We start from the raw sequence: 19,193 nt of genomic DNA on the forward strand, positions 1-19,193 counted from the left end.
AAGTGCAAAGTAGCAGCTTAGAGGTAAGTGAATTTTGTAAACATGTTACACGTGCAAGGAATATTAACATAAGGAATATTAACATTAAGGAATATTAACATAAAAAAGATATATATATATATTTACACTCACTGGCCACTTTATTAGGTACACCTTGATAGTACAGCGTTGGAGCCTCTTTTGCCTTCAAAACTGCCTTAATCCTTTGTGGCATAGATTCAACAAGATACTGGAAATATTCCTCAAAGATTTAGGTCAATATCGACATGATAGCATCTTGCAATTGCTGCTGATTTGTAAACATCCATGATCTGAATCTCCCGTTCCACCACATCCCAAAGGTGCTCTACTGGATTGAGAACTGGTGACTGTGGAGGCCGTTTGAGTAAAGTGAACTCATTGTCATGTTCAAGAAACTTGTCTAAGATGATTCACACTTTGACATGGCACTTTATCCTGCTGGAAGTAGCCATCAGAAGATGGGTAGACTGTGGGCATGGTCAGCAGCAATACTCAGGTAGGCTGTGGCGTTGACACGAGGCTCAATTGGTACTAATGGGCCCAAAGTGTGACAAGAAAATATCCCCCACACCATTACACCACCATCACCAGCCTGAACTGTTGATACAAAGCTGGATGGATGCATGATTTCATGTTGTAGACACCAAATTCTAACCCGACCATCTGAATGTTGCAGCAGAAATCGAGATTCATCAAACCAGGCAACATTTCCCCATCTTCTATTGTCCAATTTTGGTTAGGCTGTGTGAACTGTGGCCTCAATTTCCTGTTCTTAGCTGACAAGAGTGGCTCCCGGTGCCAAGCATCAAGCCTCAAGGTTCGACGTGTTCAAAGATGCTCTTCTGCATACCTCAGTTGTAAGGAGTGTTTTTTAGTTACTGTTGCCTTTCTCTCAGCTTGAACCAGTCTGGCCATTCTCCTCTGGCATCAATAAGGCATTTGCACTCACAGAACTGCCGCTCACTGGATATTTTCTCTTTTTGGATCATTCTCTGTAAACCCTATAGATGGTTGTGTGTAAAAATCCCAGTAGATCAGCAGTTTCAGAAATACTCAGACCAGCCCGTCTGGCACCAACAACCATGCCACGTTCAAAGTCACTTAAATCAACTTTCTTCCTCATTCTGATGCTCAGTTTGATCCATTGAGTCTTGACCATGTCTAGACGCCTAAATGCATTGAGTTGCTGCCATGCGATTGGCTGATTAGAAATTTGCCTTAACATGCAGTAAATATTAATAAAGTGGCCGGTGAGTGTATTTAAGACAACACACTTGATTAATTACTTATGCATTTAATTAAAGGGATCTTTTACCTCGATGATGTTAGACTCTGCAAAGCCTGGAAGTCTCTCATCTTTGCAGATGACCCCTGCATCTTCCTGGTGCGTGCAGTCACTGTTCCCCCAGCCACGGGACACACATTTCTCAATGCTGTTTTCACTTCCTCCACAAATCACATTATCCAGCCAGATTTTACCTGCAGAAACATAGATTTTTACCCAGCTTACAACAAAACTTTCATAAAGTGCAAGCTTATTTGCAGATATGTGAAAGCATCCAAACAGCACAGACTAAAATGTAAATGAGTTTTTGACTTGACCTTATTTTATCGGTCACACCAACTAGGCTTGTCATGATGAAGATTTTTTGTTGTGTGATATATTGTCACAGAAATTGTTGCGATAAGCAATATTATCGTCGTTTCAGATCATTTTATGCAAATGATTGAAGTGATTTCACATTGAAATGACTATCTGTTAATTAATTAATGGTTTGTTTCCCAGAGATGGGTTGCAGCTGGAAGGGCATCCGCTGCGTGAAACATGTGCTGGATAAGTTAGCGGTTCATTCCACTGTGGTGAGTCCCGATTAATAAAGGGACTAAGCCAAAATTGAATGAATGAATGATAATTAACAGTTTTACTTATTTTGTGATGTGTTTTTATAACAAACAATTGCATTGAGAATGTCATAACTGAGTCAATGACACTTAATGACAGCTGCTATAAGCATGCATAAAATCATGCACATTCATGAAATGAGTCATGTTATTATTATAAAGGTTTAATGACAGTCTAATGAACACCCCTTCATTGTCTGAGCAAACAATGTCATCTTTGATTTAAAAATGTCATAACTGAGACAGTGACAATTAATGACAGTTGTTATAAGCATGCATAACCTCATTCACATTCATAAAATGTGTCATGTCATGATTATAAAGGTTTAAGGACAGTCTAATAAACACCCCTTCATTGTCTGAGCAAACAATGTGATCTTTGATTTAAAAATATTATAACTGCACCAATGACAATTAATGACAGTTGTTATAAGCATGCATAACCTCATTCGCATTCATGAAATTTGTCATGTTATGATTATAAAGGTTTAAGGACAGTCTAATGAATGAACACCCCATCATTGTCTGAGCAAACAACTCTTTTCTTTACAAATATCATAATTGAGCCAATGACAATTAATGATACTTGCTATAAGCATGCATAACCTCATTTATATTCATGAAATGTGTCATGTCATGATTATACAGGTTTAAGGATAGTCTAATGAACACCCCTCATAACAATGTCACCTTTGCATTAAGAATACCAAAACTCAGCCAATGACAGTTAATGAGTTGTTATAACCATGCAAAAAATCATTCACATACATGACATGTGTCATGTCATGATTATAAAAGTTTAAGGACAGTCTAATGAACACCCCATCATTGTCATAACAAACAATGTCATCTTTGCTTTAAAAATGTCATAACTGAGCCAATGGCAATTAAGTACAGTTGTTATAAGCATGCATAACCTCATTCATGAAATGTGTCATGTCATGATTATAAAGGTTTAATGACAGTCTAATGAACACCCCTCATAACAAACAATGTCAACGTTGCATTAAAAATGTCATAACTGAGCCAATGACACTTAATGACAGATTTTAAAAGCATGCATAAAGTCATTCATGAAATGTGTCATATCATGATTATAAAGGTTTAATGTCCATCTAATAAAAACCCCTTCTAGTAAAGTGTTACCGTCAACTGCCCATATGCAAATAAGACTGATTCTCACCGCTGCCCGGTCCATATTTGGCACTGTGGGACCAGCTTAGTGCCTCCACGAACCCTAGTTGGCGACACAGCACATGAGCGTTGGCCAGTGTGAAGTCGTCGTCACAGATAGTGCCCCACTCTCGATTGTAAAACACCTCTATCCTCCCTTCATTGTGCTTGCGAGGGTATCCGGCCAGACGAAACTTTATTTTCCCATCCTGAGATGGTGAGGTGGTCTGGCTGAGACAAAAGGGCAACAAGATGCCCCAAAGCACCATTGCAACCACCATATCCCTAAGTTCACTTCTCAGCATGGCTTCAAAGTGTGAGAGATGAAGAAAGTAAGAGAAGCTGAATAAGAGAGTAGTGCATATATTGATTTTATACAGTTGAAGTCATATTATACACGCTCCTGTTAAATTTTATTTTATTTTTTTCAAATATTTCCCAAATGATGTTTAACAGAGCAAGGACATTTTCACAGTATGTCTAATAATACTTTTTCTTCTGGAGAAAGTCTTATTTGTTTTATTTCGGCTAGAATAAAAGCAATTTAAAGCATTTTAAGGTCAATATTATTAGCCCCCTCAGCATTTTTTTTTAATTGTCTAGGGAACAAACCATCGTTAAGCTGAGTCCTAGCATCTTGAAAAATATCTAGTAAAATATTATGTACTGTCATGATGCAAAGATAAAAAAAATCAGTTATTAGAAATTGGTTATTAAAAGCAACATAGGCTCATTCTGAAAACGTAGCCCTATATACATTTCTGGAGATGGCAAATTATGTAGCCAGAGCTACGTATGGCTGCATTTCATCTTTAAAATGAGCGCTACGGGGTTGTATGACGCTGTTCTTTTTCTAGCTTACCAGATGACCTATTACTTCTGTTTGGACGGCTTTTCCGCTGTTACCAGTTTGTCAGGTAGCTCAACACATACGTTGGCGAACTTGGGACACAGACCGGAGTTGACTGAGACAACGATTCTGGTTAAGAACGATTCCAGAAACAAAAACAAAAGCCAAAAATAAAAAATAAACAAGTAAATAACAGGGTGAGAATGTGGTAAAATCTGAAAATGTGGTAAAAATCAGGCTACCGTAAGGGCTTTTCTTTTTCTGGATTGCTTTTCAAAACACTACGATGAGTTTAGGAAAGGGGGTCGACAGCGGCCTTTGGTCGATTTACGTGAAAATAGCAGGCGCAAATGGCACTCGCAAGAGAAATTTGAAATCTCAAATACCATACACTGCGGTAGAGATCTGCGTGGGACGAAATTTCTACTCTCGCTTATGTTCAGCATTTGTTGTCCCGCTACTCAACCCGCCCCAATTTCTACCCGCCGCGCCCGTTCCCAGGAGGTATACAGAGTCCAGACAGCCTGTAATAAGCTGTCTGTATAAACACACACACACATTTGCACACATACATACACACACATAGACAGCAACAAACAAGCTAAATTCAGCATCACGCTCTCTCATTCACACACATACGCGTGCTCGCTCGCTCGGGAGTCAGGAGCGATATTGTTAGACCGCCTGCTCCCGTTCAAAATACACCCGTTACCGACCACTCCCACACTTTATTCGGAAATTTATTCCCACAGCGCAAGAAATCTAGTTGAGTGCCATGGCCCGCATTACAGCCGCGGAAATGCAGACCCCTACACAGCGGCCTCTAGCGGATTCGCAAAAAAAAAAGTTGCTCCTACAAAGTTTTTTGCTCTCTCCAGAAATGTATTCACCTTATTCTCCGTCGACGAGCGGGCGCTGCCATTTAAATCTTTTTGGCACGAGACTTCCGGTCTCATTCACTTCCATTCATTTTTTGACATTAAAAACTGCTCGTTACGCTGCTTGATGTTGCAATTTGATATTTTCTTATTATATTATTCTACTTGGTCTGTATAGTCATGCAAACATTTGTCTGTAGAGCAAGTAGTTTGACCGTTTTCTGCCGTATATTATTCCTAGTCATTTCTCCCATAGGCGACTGAATCGGAAGTTCTAAGACAATCGCGAAAACAGGCGCACTTCCGCATTTTAGAATAAGGTCAATATAAAGGGGCGTAATCGGATGCAGCCTGGGTTGATAAAAACTATTATGTTTAAAAATGTGTTGAAAAAAAAATTTTTTTGCGTTAAAAGGAAATTGGGGAAAAAATATATAAAATGTAATATTTAACAGAAGGGGGAATAATTCTGACTTCCACTGTATATCAGCTGAATAAATACACACTGAAAAATACATAAATACAAATAAATACATTAAATAAATACTGTCAGTCCATTTTTTACATATTATTTACTTTATGCACTTTATGTAGATCATTGTGCTCAACACGAAAGAACATTTTTTGAAGCTTTTGGTCCATGAGCATCATATATATTATATACTAAATAAAAGTATTTTATTTATTTATTTTACATACTATGTTAGTCAATGGAAACCAGCAACTGTTTGGTTATTCACATTTTTAAAAATAACATCTTTGGTGATTAGCAGATTTCAAACTTGAGTAAACGATGGACAAATTAGCAGTTTTGAAAAAAACTAATTAACATTATTCAGAATTTCATAAAAAACCAAATAGCCCTATATGAAGATAAGTGTCCAACAATGAAGTTAAATCACTCTCACACAATTTATTTATTGTTAGGAGTTGTTTTTTCTTTTGTGATGTCACACCATAGCACATATTTACAGTACAGTTCTATAAAAAGTAAAAAACTTAAAGAGTTAATAAAGTTAGTGACGTCATGCTAACTATCAAACTAACTAATAAACAGGAATGAATTGTTATTAAACATTTTAATAACAATTAATTTAGTCTATTGTTTAATAGACTAAATAATATTAATATACTCCTTTTATTGCCAGAAGTAAAATCTCAAAATGTAACTTATTGTTATTTTTATGGCAAGGAAGTGACGCAGTAGGTAGTGCTGTCGCCTGACAGCAAGAATTCCGCTGTGGCGACCCCGGATTAATAAAGGGACTAAGCCGACAAGAAAATTAATGAATGAATGAATGAATGTTATTTTTATATTCTTAAAAACTTGAAATATGCAGTGGTTAACTGCGCACGTGTGCAGAAATGCTAGGATGCTGTTAGCATCTGACCACAAAATTGAATCTCACACTGTAAAAACACTTTTGAATATCCCCTTAACTCTAAACATAGTCATAGTCATATTTAAGATCACATTTCCCCTTAATCAGATGAAGTATTATCAGAATCCATATTTATTTGTAGATTACTCAAAGTGTATTCAGTCTCATATTGGAAAACTGCATGCAACTAAAATATTATAAATTATAAATGATACAATACTGTTAATTTAGAACGAATAAATTGCATGTGTGAGTTATTTATAATGTCTAATAAATATCACTTCTAATATAAATATAACTTCTAATATACAGTTGAAGTCAGAATTATTAGCCCCCCCAAATTATTAGCTGAATTAATAGTTTATTCTTTCCCCAATTTCTGTTTAACGGAGAGATTTGTTCAGCACATTTCTAAACATAATAGTTTTAATAACTCATCTCTAATAACTGATTTATTTTATCTTTGCCATGACGACAGTAAATAATACTTGACTAAATATTTTTCAAGACACTTCTCTACAGCTTAAAGTGACATTTAAAGGTTTAACTAGGTTAATTAAGTTAACTAGGCAGGTTATGGTAACTAGGTAAGGTGTTGTATAATGATGGTTTGTTCTGTAGACTATCAAAAAAAATATCGCTTAAAGGGGATAATAATTTTGATCTTAAAATGGTGTTTAAAAATTAAACACTGCTTTTATTCTAGCCTAAATAAAACAAATAAGACTTTCTCCGGAAAAAAAAATATTATCAGACATACTGTGAAAATTTCATTGCTCTGTCAAACATCATTTGGGAAAAATTTTTAAAAGAAAAAGAAAATTCAAAGCGGTGCAAAAAATTCTGACTTCAACTGTATAGACATGAAATAAGGTCATTGCATACATATTCCATTCAACTCCACTTACCTGAATCTAGAAGATTGTCATATAAGTAAAGTGGTTTGGGTTTAGCTTAGAGGTGATCCCTGTTTGATCAGTAAGTGGAAGTTCAGAGCATCAGGAGAAATCACAGGATAGTTTTGATGTCTTTGGAGAAAGAGAGAGAGTTGGCTGCGGGATGCAGAGGTTGAGCTGTGACTGCCGTGTATCTGCTGTTTCACGGGTTTATGATACGAAGGCAGCAGGTCTTGTGTAGAGGTCTCTCTAAGAGTCAGTGAATGGAAATGTCCCGTCATGTCCTCTCCATTTCTGGCAGAATCTGTTTTTGCATAATCTGGCAAAGACTCTTGAGTTACGTGTGCAAGAACTAGGAGGAGGGATGATCAAGCATCAAAGTTCACTACACTAGTGAATTTCTGTTTCAGATTTAGCTTATTTCATAGACTAATTGTCTTGGGGAAAATAAAACAAATAAAGGCTAAAAGTTTTAGCAAAATTGAGACACCTCACCTGTGTATCTGTCAACAGTTCACACCTACTACACAAGTCAACATCTGAAAAACACCGCCATCTTTTGGTCAACAGTACATAGTACTCCTCGCGTGGTTTAACATTTTGCTTTGGTTTTACATTTTATTTATTACTTTAAAGCATTTATTTGATTTTTTAAAGCTTAATTTCAGCTAATGTCAAATAAAAAAAACATTTTTACATTTAAATGGCTGTTTGTTTACTAATTCCCACAGTCCGAGACTACTCACCTTAAAACGACCTCTGTATATGTGTAAGTGACCACTAAATCATTATATGCCTTTAAATAATTTTAGAGCATCAGAGCATGTCACGTGTTTCGGTAGCCTAGGTGACTAATAGGTTAATCAGGCTAGCAGGAGCGAAGAGAAGACACGTTGCTGTGCGATTTATGGAAAAAGGGAGGCTTAATCCTGCACAATTTATTTAATAGAACCCTTTGGGAAAGCGGAGCGAGGTATGTGAAGTTAATATTTAAGCCACATGAGTTCATTTGTATGTATATGTTAATCGTGAGCTCTGCCTTCTTATTAGTTGTTTCAAACTGTCGTTATATACTTCACTGTTTCACTTTCATATGTCGCTCTGTACATTATATCTTTATTTGTCGTATTATTCTGTATACAAGTTGTTTTTATTGATTTTTGTTGTTTCTTTGTGTAGTTTCACGGTGCTACGCAACGAAAGTTTAATGGCTCTCGTCTTGAGCATAATAAAGAATCAAGCACCCGTCAGAAACTCTCTGTCTCGTTCATGGAAACCAAAGGGCATCTACAGTGAAACTCGACGCTTAAAGGAACCACGCATCTGTTTCATCGAGACGAGGCTGGCAGCTGGCAGGGTCGTGACGTCATCGCACAGGCTGATCGGAGGCTGCAGTTACCCATACTAGTCGGAGGTGGCGCGCGTGCTGTCATTCACTGTTGCAGATACAGTGGGAGACTTTGAGTGGCAAGAGAGTTTAAGAACAACATATTCCTACGTAAGCAGCATCAAGTCATCTTGAACTTAGTAATTTTAATGCTTTAAAGGAAAAGCAAATATTTTATGGACATTTGAGTTAAAAGGTTAAATTTACAAAGGACTTTAAATAAAAGGAAATAAATAATGTTATAAAGAACATTTACTTCATAGTTTAAGATTTGAATTACATTATTTGAGTAGAATTTAAGAAAAAAAAAAAAGAACTTAATTTATTTTATTTAGCATTAGAAAATTTACAATCAGTGTTAATGTTAGCTGTACTTATTTGAAAACTGACATTTCCTTGTTATTCCTGTTACAAGCTAATATTTTGGATGTCATATACTGCTGTTTGCATTTATATTGATCTTGTTTGCTAATTTATTTGGGTGCTTACGTGCTAGAGGTCTGGTGAGAGTGTTATTATTCACTGCTTAAGTTCCTCTTTAATTATGGAAGCTGTACACGCTGAAGAGGCTATGGAAGATACACATAGTACACATGAAGAAGCGCATGCAGTCAAACAAGCAGATGAAATGTCACTCCCAACAGTAGAAATAAGCAACCCAGTTGTGCAGCAGGTCAGATCAAGCACACGTGAAAGAAGCTTCACAGAAAGGGGTCTGGAAATGCGTGAACAGGAAGCCAAGCGACAAGAGAAAGCTTTCCATAAAGCTTATAACAGTTGGAAAGAGACTGCAAAAGATTGTAGATCAACATTAAAAATGTTCTGTTCACGTGAGAATCTAGAACAAATTCAGCAAGACATTCAAAATCAATGTAATCTAGTCCATCAGCATTATGAGCCAATATTGCGTAACCATGCTACATCTCCAGACATTGTCAATCGTATGGATGCTTGTGCTGCACTGACTGCTGAAATTATTGATCTTGTGAGTAAGCGGCTGGAGACAATAGGTGAAGATTACAATGAAGAGCTTGTGAAGGAAAGAGTGAGACAAGTCTTAAATAAAGATGAATATGGATCAATCTTTGGATGCACAAAAACAAACACAGTGATGTCAGAGTCATCGTTAGGATCAGGTAATCAGTCAAAGACCTCTTCCAAGATATCAAGTAAGCGAGCTGAAGCAGAAGCTGAACTTGCAGCAAAACAAGAGCAAGCTAAAGCTATGCAGGAAATCCATGATCAACAAGCAAAGCTTAATAAAATGGAGAGTGAATGGAAGCTTTCTGAAGCTAAAATGCTAGCAGAAATAAAGCAAAGAGAGGTAGAAATGCAGCTAAAGCTTGAAGAAGAAAGAAAACGGCTGCATCAGTTGCAAGTAGACAAGGAAGTAAAAGTAGCAGCAGCTCGTGTGAAAGTGTACAATGATCTTGAAGGGATCAGTCAATTTGGTGATAAAGAAATAGATTCTAGCATTCACAGATTTCAGTTAAACCCAGAAGCTGAATTGTTCTTGCCTCAGCAAACATTCAAGGCAGAGCATGAAGCCCAGCCATCTCAGAATAATGTTTCTTTAGCTCAAGCAATAGCAGACTCACTAAGCACACATCGACTGCCTGTGCCTGAACCCATGATCTTCGCTGGTGATCCATTGAAATTCATAGATTGGAAGATGTCCTTCATAGCTCTTATAGAAAGAAAGCCCCTCCCACCTGGTAAGAAGATGTTCTATCTTAAAAAGTACCTTGTTGGAGAAGCTCGTAAGGCTGTGGAGGGATATTTCTATAGAAATTCAGAGGATGCATACCATGGAGCATGGAAGGTCCTGCAAGATAGATATGGGAATTCATTCATACTACAAAAAGCCTTTAGAGACAAGCTGATGAGGTGGCCCAAAATTGGAATAAATGACCCACTTGCACTGCGAGACTTCACAGATTTCCTGCAAGGATGTGCTGAGGCAATGCCACACATTAAGGGATTATCTATTCTAAATGACTGTGAAGAAAACTACAAGCTACTAAAGAAACTTCCTGAATGGGTTGTACACAAGTGGAATCGAATTGTGACGGAAGAATTAGATGCATCAGGGGACTATCCAAGTTTCAAGTGTTTTACAGAGTTCTTGCAAAAGGAAACTAGAATAGCTTGTAACCCCATTACTTCCCCATTCATGAATATGAAAAATTCAGATGAAAAGTTCCCCAAGCGAGCTAAGGCACTCAGTACAAAGACTGACGTGAAAGAGTTCAGTTCTAAAGGGCTTAATACATCTAGCGTAAAGTCAAAAGTATCATGCATTGTCTGTAAAGATGAAAACCACAGCATTGTCCAATGTTCTGCATTTGGAGAAAAAACCATTGAAGACAAGAAGAACTTCATTCAAGAAAATCAGCTCTGTTATGGGTGTCTCAGGAAAGGGCACATTGTAAAAAAATGCAGAAGACGACATAAGTGTGGAACATGTGGCCGCAATCACCCCACATGCTTACATGAAGAAAGACATATGGTGTCTCCAAAACCATTAAATAAAACTTCAACAGAAGTACAAGCAAGTCAGGAAGTTCAGAAAGTTATGGCCCATGCACTCACACAAAGCTCTTCTGCTACTTCCAGTATTGTGCCAGTCCTTATTTCAACAGTGGAAGAGCCTCAAAGGGAAGTACTCACTTATGCGCTACTGGACACGCAGAGTGACTCAACATTCATTTTGGAAGATCTTCTTGATGATCTAAATGCAGTCAAGCAACCAGTTCAACTTAGATTAAGCACTATGACAGCTGTGGATACTATAACGGCAAGTAACAGGGTTTGCGGTCTGCAAGTTAGAGGACTCCAAGCAGCAAACTCCATTCAGTTACGGCAAGCATATACAAGAGACTTCATTCCTGTTGATAAGTCCTATATCCCAACGAAGAGCACAGCACTGGAGTGGCCTCACCTAAAACATCTGGCCAATCAATTGCCACCACTGCAGAACTGCGAAGTCGGATTATTAATCGGATATGACTGCCCTTCAGCTCTAGCTCCCCTTGAAGTTATAATTGGTCATGAAAATGAACCATTCGCACAAAGAACTGAACTTGGTTGGAGCATTATAGGTCTCTCTAATCCACACCTAGACAGGCAGGGAAATCAGAGCTTTGTCCACAGAGTTGCAGTCAAGGAGATATTTGTTCCATCACCCAATGATGTCTTGAAAATTCTTGAGTCAGATTTTAATGAGAAAGGTTATGAGGATAAAAGTGTGTCTCAAGAGGATGTTCGTTTCATTCAACATCTCAGTACCAACATCAAACAGAAGGATAATGGACATTATGAACTTCCCCTCCCTTTCAAAAGTATCAGCCAACCATCACTGCCAAATAATAGAAGGCTGGCAGTTGCCCGGCTGCAGCAATTGAAGAAAAAGCTCAAATCTAACAAGCAATATTCGGATGACTACAAAGTCTTCATGAAGGAAGTCGTTGACAAAGGTGATGCTGAACTAGCCCCTGAGATATCAGAAGGAGAGACTGTATGGTATATTCCACACCACGGAGTATACCACCCTCAGAAACCAGGTAAGCTGAGGGTTGTGTTCGACTGTTCAGCTAAGTTTAGTGGTATATCTCTAAACGACACTCTGTTGACTGGGCCTGATCTAATAAATTCATTAGTTGGAGTACTCTGCCGCTTCAGAAAGGAGCTAGTCGCAGTCACCTGTGATATAGAAAAGATGTTTCACCAGTTCCTTGTTCCTCCAGACGAACGTAATTATCTGAGGTTCTTATGGTGGGAGGATGGAGACTGGGAGAAAGAGCCTCAAGACTATCGCATGACAGTCCATCTCTTTGGCGCTACATCGTCTCCTGGGTGTGCCAATTTCGGTTTGAAGTACCTGGCACAGCAGTACGAAGTTAAACACCCAACAGCTTCAGAGTTTGTTAAAAGAAACTTCTATGTAGACGATGGGCTAGCCAGTGTTCGTTCAATTGATGAAGCCAAGGAACTAATTACTGATGCTCAAGCACTCTGTAAACAAGGAGGTTTACGGCTTCATAAATTCAACTCCAATAAGGAAGATGTTCTCTGCTGCATAGACCCATCTGAAAGGGATATTGTCTCTAAACCTCTCAATTTAAACCCTGAAGCAACACCAACAGGACGTGTACTTGGTGTTCAGTGGTCAACAAGGGATGACAATTTTCAATTCAACATCAACTATAAAGATCAGCCATCGACCCGCCGTGGAATCTTGTCTGTCATTAGTTCCCTGTTCGACCCAATTGGGTTTGTGGCACCCTTTATTCTTCAGGGAAAGTGCATCCTGCAGGAACTATGTCGGAAAAACATTGGATGGGATGATCAGCTACCAGAAGACATGTATTCACGGTGGGAGGATTGGAAAGGTGGACTTCAAAGGCTTAAAGAAGTTGTCATACCAAGATGTTATCACCCTGACACCTTCAATGAGATCATTGAAACGGAGCTGCACCACTTCTCCGATGCGAGCAACATTGGATATGGAGCTTGCTCTTATCTTCGTTTCAAAAATGACAAAGGTAAAGTGCACTGCAGTTTGGTAATGGCAAAGGCTAGAGTCGCACCTACAAAAGTCACAAGTATACCAAGACTGGAACTTGCGGCGGCTGTTCTATCTGCAAAGATAAGTGTCATGCTAAAGACAGAGCTTGAAATGAAGATTGACAGAGAATTCTTTTGGACAGATTCACAGGTTGTTTTGGCTTATATTAATAACGAAGCAAGACGGTTTCATGTATTCGTTGCTAACCGTGTGCAACTCATAAGGGACATTACAGATCCAAGCCTGTGGTACTATATTAATACCTTAGAGAACCCGGCTGATCATGCTTCTCGAGGGTTTCATGCCTCTGACATTGCTACTTCAACCTGGTTAAGAGGTCCCAAATTTCTGTGGGAACAAGAAGTGAATCCAACACCACATACCTCTGCCAATTTGCTTGTTGGTGACCCCGAAGTTAAACCAGTCCAAACATTTGTGACCACAGTTAGTGACAGTTCCGACATTTTAAGTCGTTTCAGACGATTTTCTTGCTGGTCAATGCTTCTGAAGGTTGTGGCAAGGATAAAAAGACTTGGATTGAAAAAGAAATGCTCCACTGACCATATAACTGTTGAGGAGCGTCAGAGAGCTGCTGAAGTGGTGATCAAGCTCATGCAGCAGGAAGCATTTTCCAAAGAAATGAGAATGATTGAAAATGGGATTGCTCTTCCAAATTCTAGTGCGTTGTATCAACTGGATCCTGTTTTGGACAAAGGTCTTCTTCGGGTAGGGGGAAGATTGAAGAAGTCATCACTCAGTCAAGACCTCAAACATCCTGTGATTCTACCAAGGGATAGTTACATCACCAAGCTAATTCTGTCACATTATCATGCCAAAATTTGCCATCAGGGTCGAACTCAAACTCAAATGCAGCTTAGAATGAATGGATTCTGGGTCATTGGAGGTAGCAAATCAGTTGCTAAGCTGATACACAAGTGTGTGCAGTGTCGAAGACTTAGACGACCGACAGAAGAACAACGAATGGCCGAACTTCCCAAGGAGCGTGTCGAAGTATCTGCTCCCTTTACATTTTGTGGCATGGACTGTTTTGGGCCATTTGTCGTGAAGAGAGCTCGCAAAGAATACAAGCGATACGGTCTAATATTCACTTGTCTGTCATCTCGCGCAGTTCATATTGAAATGATTGAAGATTTGTCCACAGATGCCTTCATCAATGCATTGAGATGCTTTATAAGCCTCAGAGGAGCAGTTTGCAAACTTTATTGTGATCAAGGTACAAACTTTGTCGGGGCCAGGAACGAATTCAAAGATTGCCTGAAACAAGTCGACATCAAAACTCTGGAAGTCTTTCTCGCAGAGAAACAATGTGAGTTTGCTTTTAATGCTCCTTCTGCAAGTCACACTGGAGGTGTCTGGGAACGACAAATACGAACTGTGCGCAGTGTACTTAATGCCACAATTGCACTGTGTCCTGGTAGACTTGACGATGCTTCACTTAGAACATTGTTCTATGAGGCAATGGCCATAGTTAACAGTCGCCCGCTTACAGTAGATGGCATTAATGATCCAAATTCACTAGAGCCTCTAACTCCAAACCACCTAATACTTATGAAGTCTGATGTTGCACTTCCACCTCCAGGAAAATTTGTTAAAGAAGACATGTACGCTACGAAAAGATGGCGAAGAGTCCAATACTTGGTTGAGCAATTTTGGAGTCGCTGGAAGAAGGAATACTTGCTTAATATTTCAACACGCCAAAAGTGGCACACTCCTCGCAGAAACCTCAGAGTAAATGATGTTGTAATAATCAAAGAGGATATGCTCCCAAGAAGTCAATGGCAGTTGGGCAGAGTGGTTGAAACTGTCAAAGAGAGTGATGGATTTGTGAGACGAGTAAAGGTACGAGTAGCAGAACGAAAGCTCACTAACAAACGTAATCAGACCCCCAAGCTCTCAATCATTGAAAGACCGATTCAGAAATTAGTTGTACTTCTTGAAGAAGACTGACTGTTAGTAACTGGGATGATACACTCTCATCAGACCAAATAATTATTTCTGAAATACTTGATAGTCATGAAAAGTAAACGTGGTCATGTTATAGTTCAAAATCATGTTCTGATTCATTTCAGTTTGTTCTTTCAATTTATCATAAAATAATTGGTGGGAGTGTAAGTGACCACTAAATCATTATATGCCTTTAAATAATTTTAGAGCATCAGAGCATGTCACGTGTTTCGGTAGCCTAGGTGACTAATAGGTTAATCAGGCTAGCAGGAGCGAAGAGAAGACACGTTGCTGTGCGATTTATGGAAAAAGGGAGGCTTAATCCTGCACAATTTATTTAATAGAACCCTTTGGGAAAGCGGAGCGAGGTATGTGAAGTTAATATTTAAGCCACATGAGTTCATTTGTATGTATATGTTAATCGTGAGCTCTGCCTTCTTATTAGTTGTTTCAAACTGTCGTTATATACTTCATTGTTTCACTTTCATATGTCGCTCTGTACATTATATCTTTATTTGTCGTATTATTCTGTATACAAGTTGTTTTTATTGATTTTTGTTGTTTCTTTGTGTAGTTTCACGGTGCTACGCAACGAAAGTTTAATGGCTCTCGTCTTGAGCATAATAAAGAATCAAGCACCCGTCAGAAACTCTCTGTCTCGTTCATGGAAACCAAAGGGCATCTACAATATGTAACCTGTTACATATACAGTAGAAATGGGCATAATGAGCTTGTAAAATAGCCTATTTGCGGTGGTTATCAAAATAATCCCATATATTACATATGTCATAGTTTTAGTAGGCATATGCCAAACTGCATAAAACTATTTTGATTAGTTTAGCTGAGGTTAGTTCGTATTTCCTGAATAAATCGTTCTTTTGAGTCGGTTCAATGAATTGGTCGCCACGCCACCGCAGTTTGTTTCAGTTCGCGAACTAACGACGGGCACTTCACTCGACTGTGCAATTAAATAGCAAAGAAACCGTAAAGCACAGAAAAGCAAAACAGTAAAACGGGTATTTGACTACGAAAAGTTGATGGCAAATCACTCTCTGTTGGCAATATGGAAGTTCAACGCCTGCAAGACTGAACTATGAGGTAAACACAAACAGCACCAAAAAAAAGACCGAAAATGATTTGTGTAAAAAAAAGTACACGAATTTTCCTACAACAAAAAGTAGAATATATAATTGTGCATGCAATATGTAAATATTAACAGTATCAAAGCTTGTTATTGCCAAGTAGAGGTGTGTTGTTTAGAGAGGGATGCAATCTAAATGGCAAAGTGGAAAAATTGATTAATATAATTTGATTTTAATCTTATTTGGCTCGAAATCTCAAGTAGACGTTGCCATTTTGACCACCCCCTGTACTAAACAGTGGATTTTACAGACATTTTCAATTGCATTTCTCATTTAGTATGCATTTACATTATGTAAAAACAATGATAACAGGCCTGTAGCCAGCCTAGTGAAAAGGGTGGTTCTATTTTTTCCTCAAAAAAATTTATATTTTTGCAATTATATGCCTCATTTTATCATTTAATTCTAAAGTTTAAATACTGCATTTTATGCACAATTTTTTTGCTGAATTATATTGTCGGATGGTCATCATAACCAAATTTTTTGATGTACCAAAAATGTTTCCAAAAGATCTACAATTAAGAAATAAAAGATTTTAAAAATACTTTTAAAATACAAATGTATTACATCATAGATCATTAGGAAAAAAACCAATCTGTTTAATTTGTGGCCTATTGTCATTTATTATGCAAATTGCAAACTGGCCACAGTTCAGTCAGAATTTGGCCATTTGCATGATAAGAAATTCAATAATTTATTAATAACAATGTTGAGCTTCACAATTTTTAAGCCTCTCTTGTACAAAAGTACATTTGAAAATTCATAAATAACAAAAATGGGGGGGGGGGGTGGTTGAACCACGTGAACCCACCTTGGCTACATGCCTGCATAAAAAAGAATAACCTGGAACCTCTGGTGAAGTTGTCAATATATATTTTTTATAATTTATGGCATTATATGTGAGTTTATCAGCAGCTACCACAATCAGAACTAGCTATCATTTAATATACAGTATGCATTTGTTGGTGTTACTTTTACTCAAAAGCACTGTGTGTTTGTGTGTGTATAAAGTGTGTAGGCTACATGCAACATTAATTACAGTATATGAATATTTACTCCAACATGTACTCCAATGGAACTCCAACACGTCCATAATAGTTGAGAATCTGAAAATTGTCTTTCATATTCTTATATTTTGGTTGCACCTTTCATTTTTCATGATGTTTTAAGGCAGTTTGATATGACTGACATTTGTTATAGGCCTTTAGGGCAAACTCATACTGGAGTACCTGCCCTTTCTCTCAAATGCCGCCTCAAACCATTTAAAACAGCTTGACAAGTCATGCTGTCGACACCTTTCCTCTTCATTCATCTGGATGTGAAGTGTCGACCGCTGGCCTACTGAAACAGCCACAGGATGCCCTCTCACCCCAGCCTGTAATTTAACTGCAATCGGGTGGGGTGGTGGGGGTCCTGACCGACTTGTCTTCATTCCCTCCACACCACCAAGGGAAATACAAGACTGCTGCAAAGAGCTGTCATTTGCTGCTGTCTTTCTCTGTTCAGTTTTATACACACATTTTCAGGCCCATAGATATTGTTCAGCTTTTAATTTTGAGTATTTTCTTTTAACATTTTGATAATAGTTTTTTAAAACATTGTTTGAGCTGCTTAATAAAAGAAAAAGGTGTAAATGTGAGGACTAATAGTGTCCATCTGAAGGCGAAATAAAATTTTAAAAAGCCTCATTTATGCATTAAAATTGTCATATTTTGGTTTTGGGGGTCTCCAACAACAGTCTGATATGCATGCAAGGTCAAAAACACTTTCATTGTCTTATAATATGCATTCATTTTTACATAATTATCCCAACGACCATATGATTCGTTCAGCGATTCATTTGTTCCTAAACCCCTCCATAGCATGATGCTAATCTGCACTGATTGGTCCGTGTTTAGTATCATTACGTTTCTCCTGCTATTTTATAACTCATGATGCTGAGTGCATGATAATAACTTAAACGGCTTGCATTCTTTAATGCTTAGACTTAAAGCCCATTTTTATATATTCAGAGAGGACCCTCATTTTGCTCATGAGTGGTCCAAAGACAAAGAAAATCTCCCACTCAAAACTTTGCCATGAAACCATTGGTCAGTCAGTAGAAAATGGGTGTGACTTGACCAGGGCTGGAGCAAGCTGAACTGCCGCTCTAGGCAAAAGACGGGTCACGCCGCCCTCAACCCCAACCCTCTCTATTCTGCCACCCTAGACGCGGATATAATTGAGGGCCCGGGTGGTTAGGGTAGTGTAGCGGACCCCACCCTCTCTATCCTGCCACCCTAGACGCGAACTGAGGGCGCAGGTGGTGAGGGTAGAGTCGGGGATGCCGCCCTCTCTATTCTGCCGCCCTAGGCAGCCGCCTAGGTCGCCTCTATGGACGCGCCGGCGCTAGACTTGACCCATAGTTAAAACCCATCTATGCCCAAAGATCTAGGCAGAAAAGCCTCGGAAGAAGGTCTCCACAGGAGTGCCCCTGAGGGGGCAGACCGCATTTCTGTACCCGCATGACTAACCTGAGTCCACGTTTTCTTATTTTCCTGGCAAAGTAAACTTAAAGTTTGCGTCTCACGTATCCTCCGATCTGCACCGCAAGCTCCTCATCAAGAAAGGACATCTTAAAGGACTCCATCGCTCCACGCATCAGAGAAACTCGCACAGAGAGACAGAGACAGACACACTAAATCCAGGTATTTAGTTTTTAAGGCAGTGCCCCACCACAAAAGGTGGTTTTATAATCTTGGTGGTCCTTAATAGTTGTGTGGAACTGAGCTAGATTTGCCATTCTTTTATCTAAACCAGGGTTCACCAATGTCGGTCCTGGAGGGCCGGTGTCCCTGCAGGGTTTAGCTCCAACTTGCCTCAATTCACCTGCCTGGATGTTCCAAGTATACCAAGTAACACCTTGATTAGCTTGTTCAGGTGTGTTTGATTAGGGTTGGAGCTAAAATCTGCAGGACTACGGCCCTCCAGGAACAAGTTTGGTGACCCTTGATCTAAACTCTTATTTCCTCGCTTGCTTTCTTTTCTATG

The 19,193-nt window shown here is 38.7% G+C and overlaps 2 protein-coding genes across 8 annotated transcripts in view; one reads left to right on the forward strand and one right to left on the reverse strand.

The window, feature by feature from the left end:
• loxl3a (lysyl oxidase-like 3a) overlaps window positions 1-7,932 on the reverse strand; it is a 50,926-nt gene extending 42,994 nt beyond the window's left edge. For 2 of the 7 annotated variants that reach the window (XM_073921564.1, XM_073921570.1), the window contains exons 1-5: window positions 7,849-7,920; window positions 7,598-7,641; window positions 7,115-7,454; window positions 3,107-3,403; window positions 1,337-1,500 (exon numbers count right to left, since the gene is read on the reverse strand). In XM_073921564.1, the coding sequence (XP_073777665.1) occupies window positions 1,337-1,500; window positions 3,107-3,401 (459 nt within the window). In that variant the 5' untranslated portion in view covers window positions 3,402-3,403; window positions 7,115-7,454; window positions 7,598-7,641; window positions 7,849-7,920. The other 5 variants (XM_073921567.1, XM_073921565.1, XM_073921566.1 and 2 more) reach the window with 5 other exon arrangements.
• LOC103912062 (uncharacterized) lies at window positions 7,931-15,670 on the forward strand. Its single transcript, XM_073922477.1, has 2 exons — window positions 7,931-8,075; window positions 8,282-15,670. Exon 2 carries the CDS (start codon window positions 9,034-9,036, stop codon window positions 15,022-15,024), a length of 5,991 nt encoding a protein of 1,996 aa, XP_073778578.1. The 5' UTR covers window positions 7,931-8,075; window positions 8,282-9,033; the 3' UTR covers window positions 15,025-15,670.
• Window positions 15,671-19,193: the final 3,523 nt, after the last annotated feature.

Source organism: Danio rerio, chromosome 14 (assembly GCF_049306965.1).
Source record: "Danio rerio strain Tuebingen ecotype United States chromosome 14, GRCz12tu, whole genome shotgun sequence".
Lineage (NCBI taxonomy): Eukaryota > Metazoa > Chordata > Actinopteri > Cypriniformes > Danionidae > Danio > Danio rerio.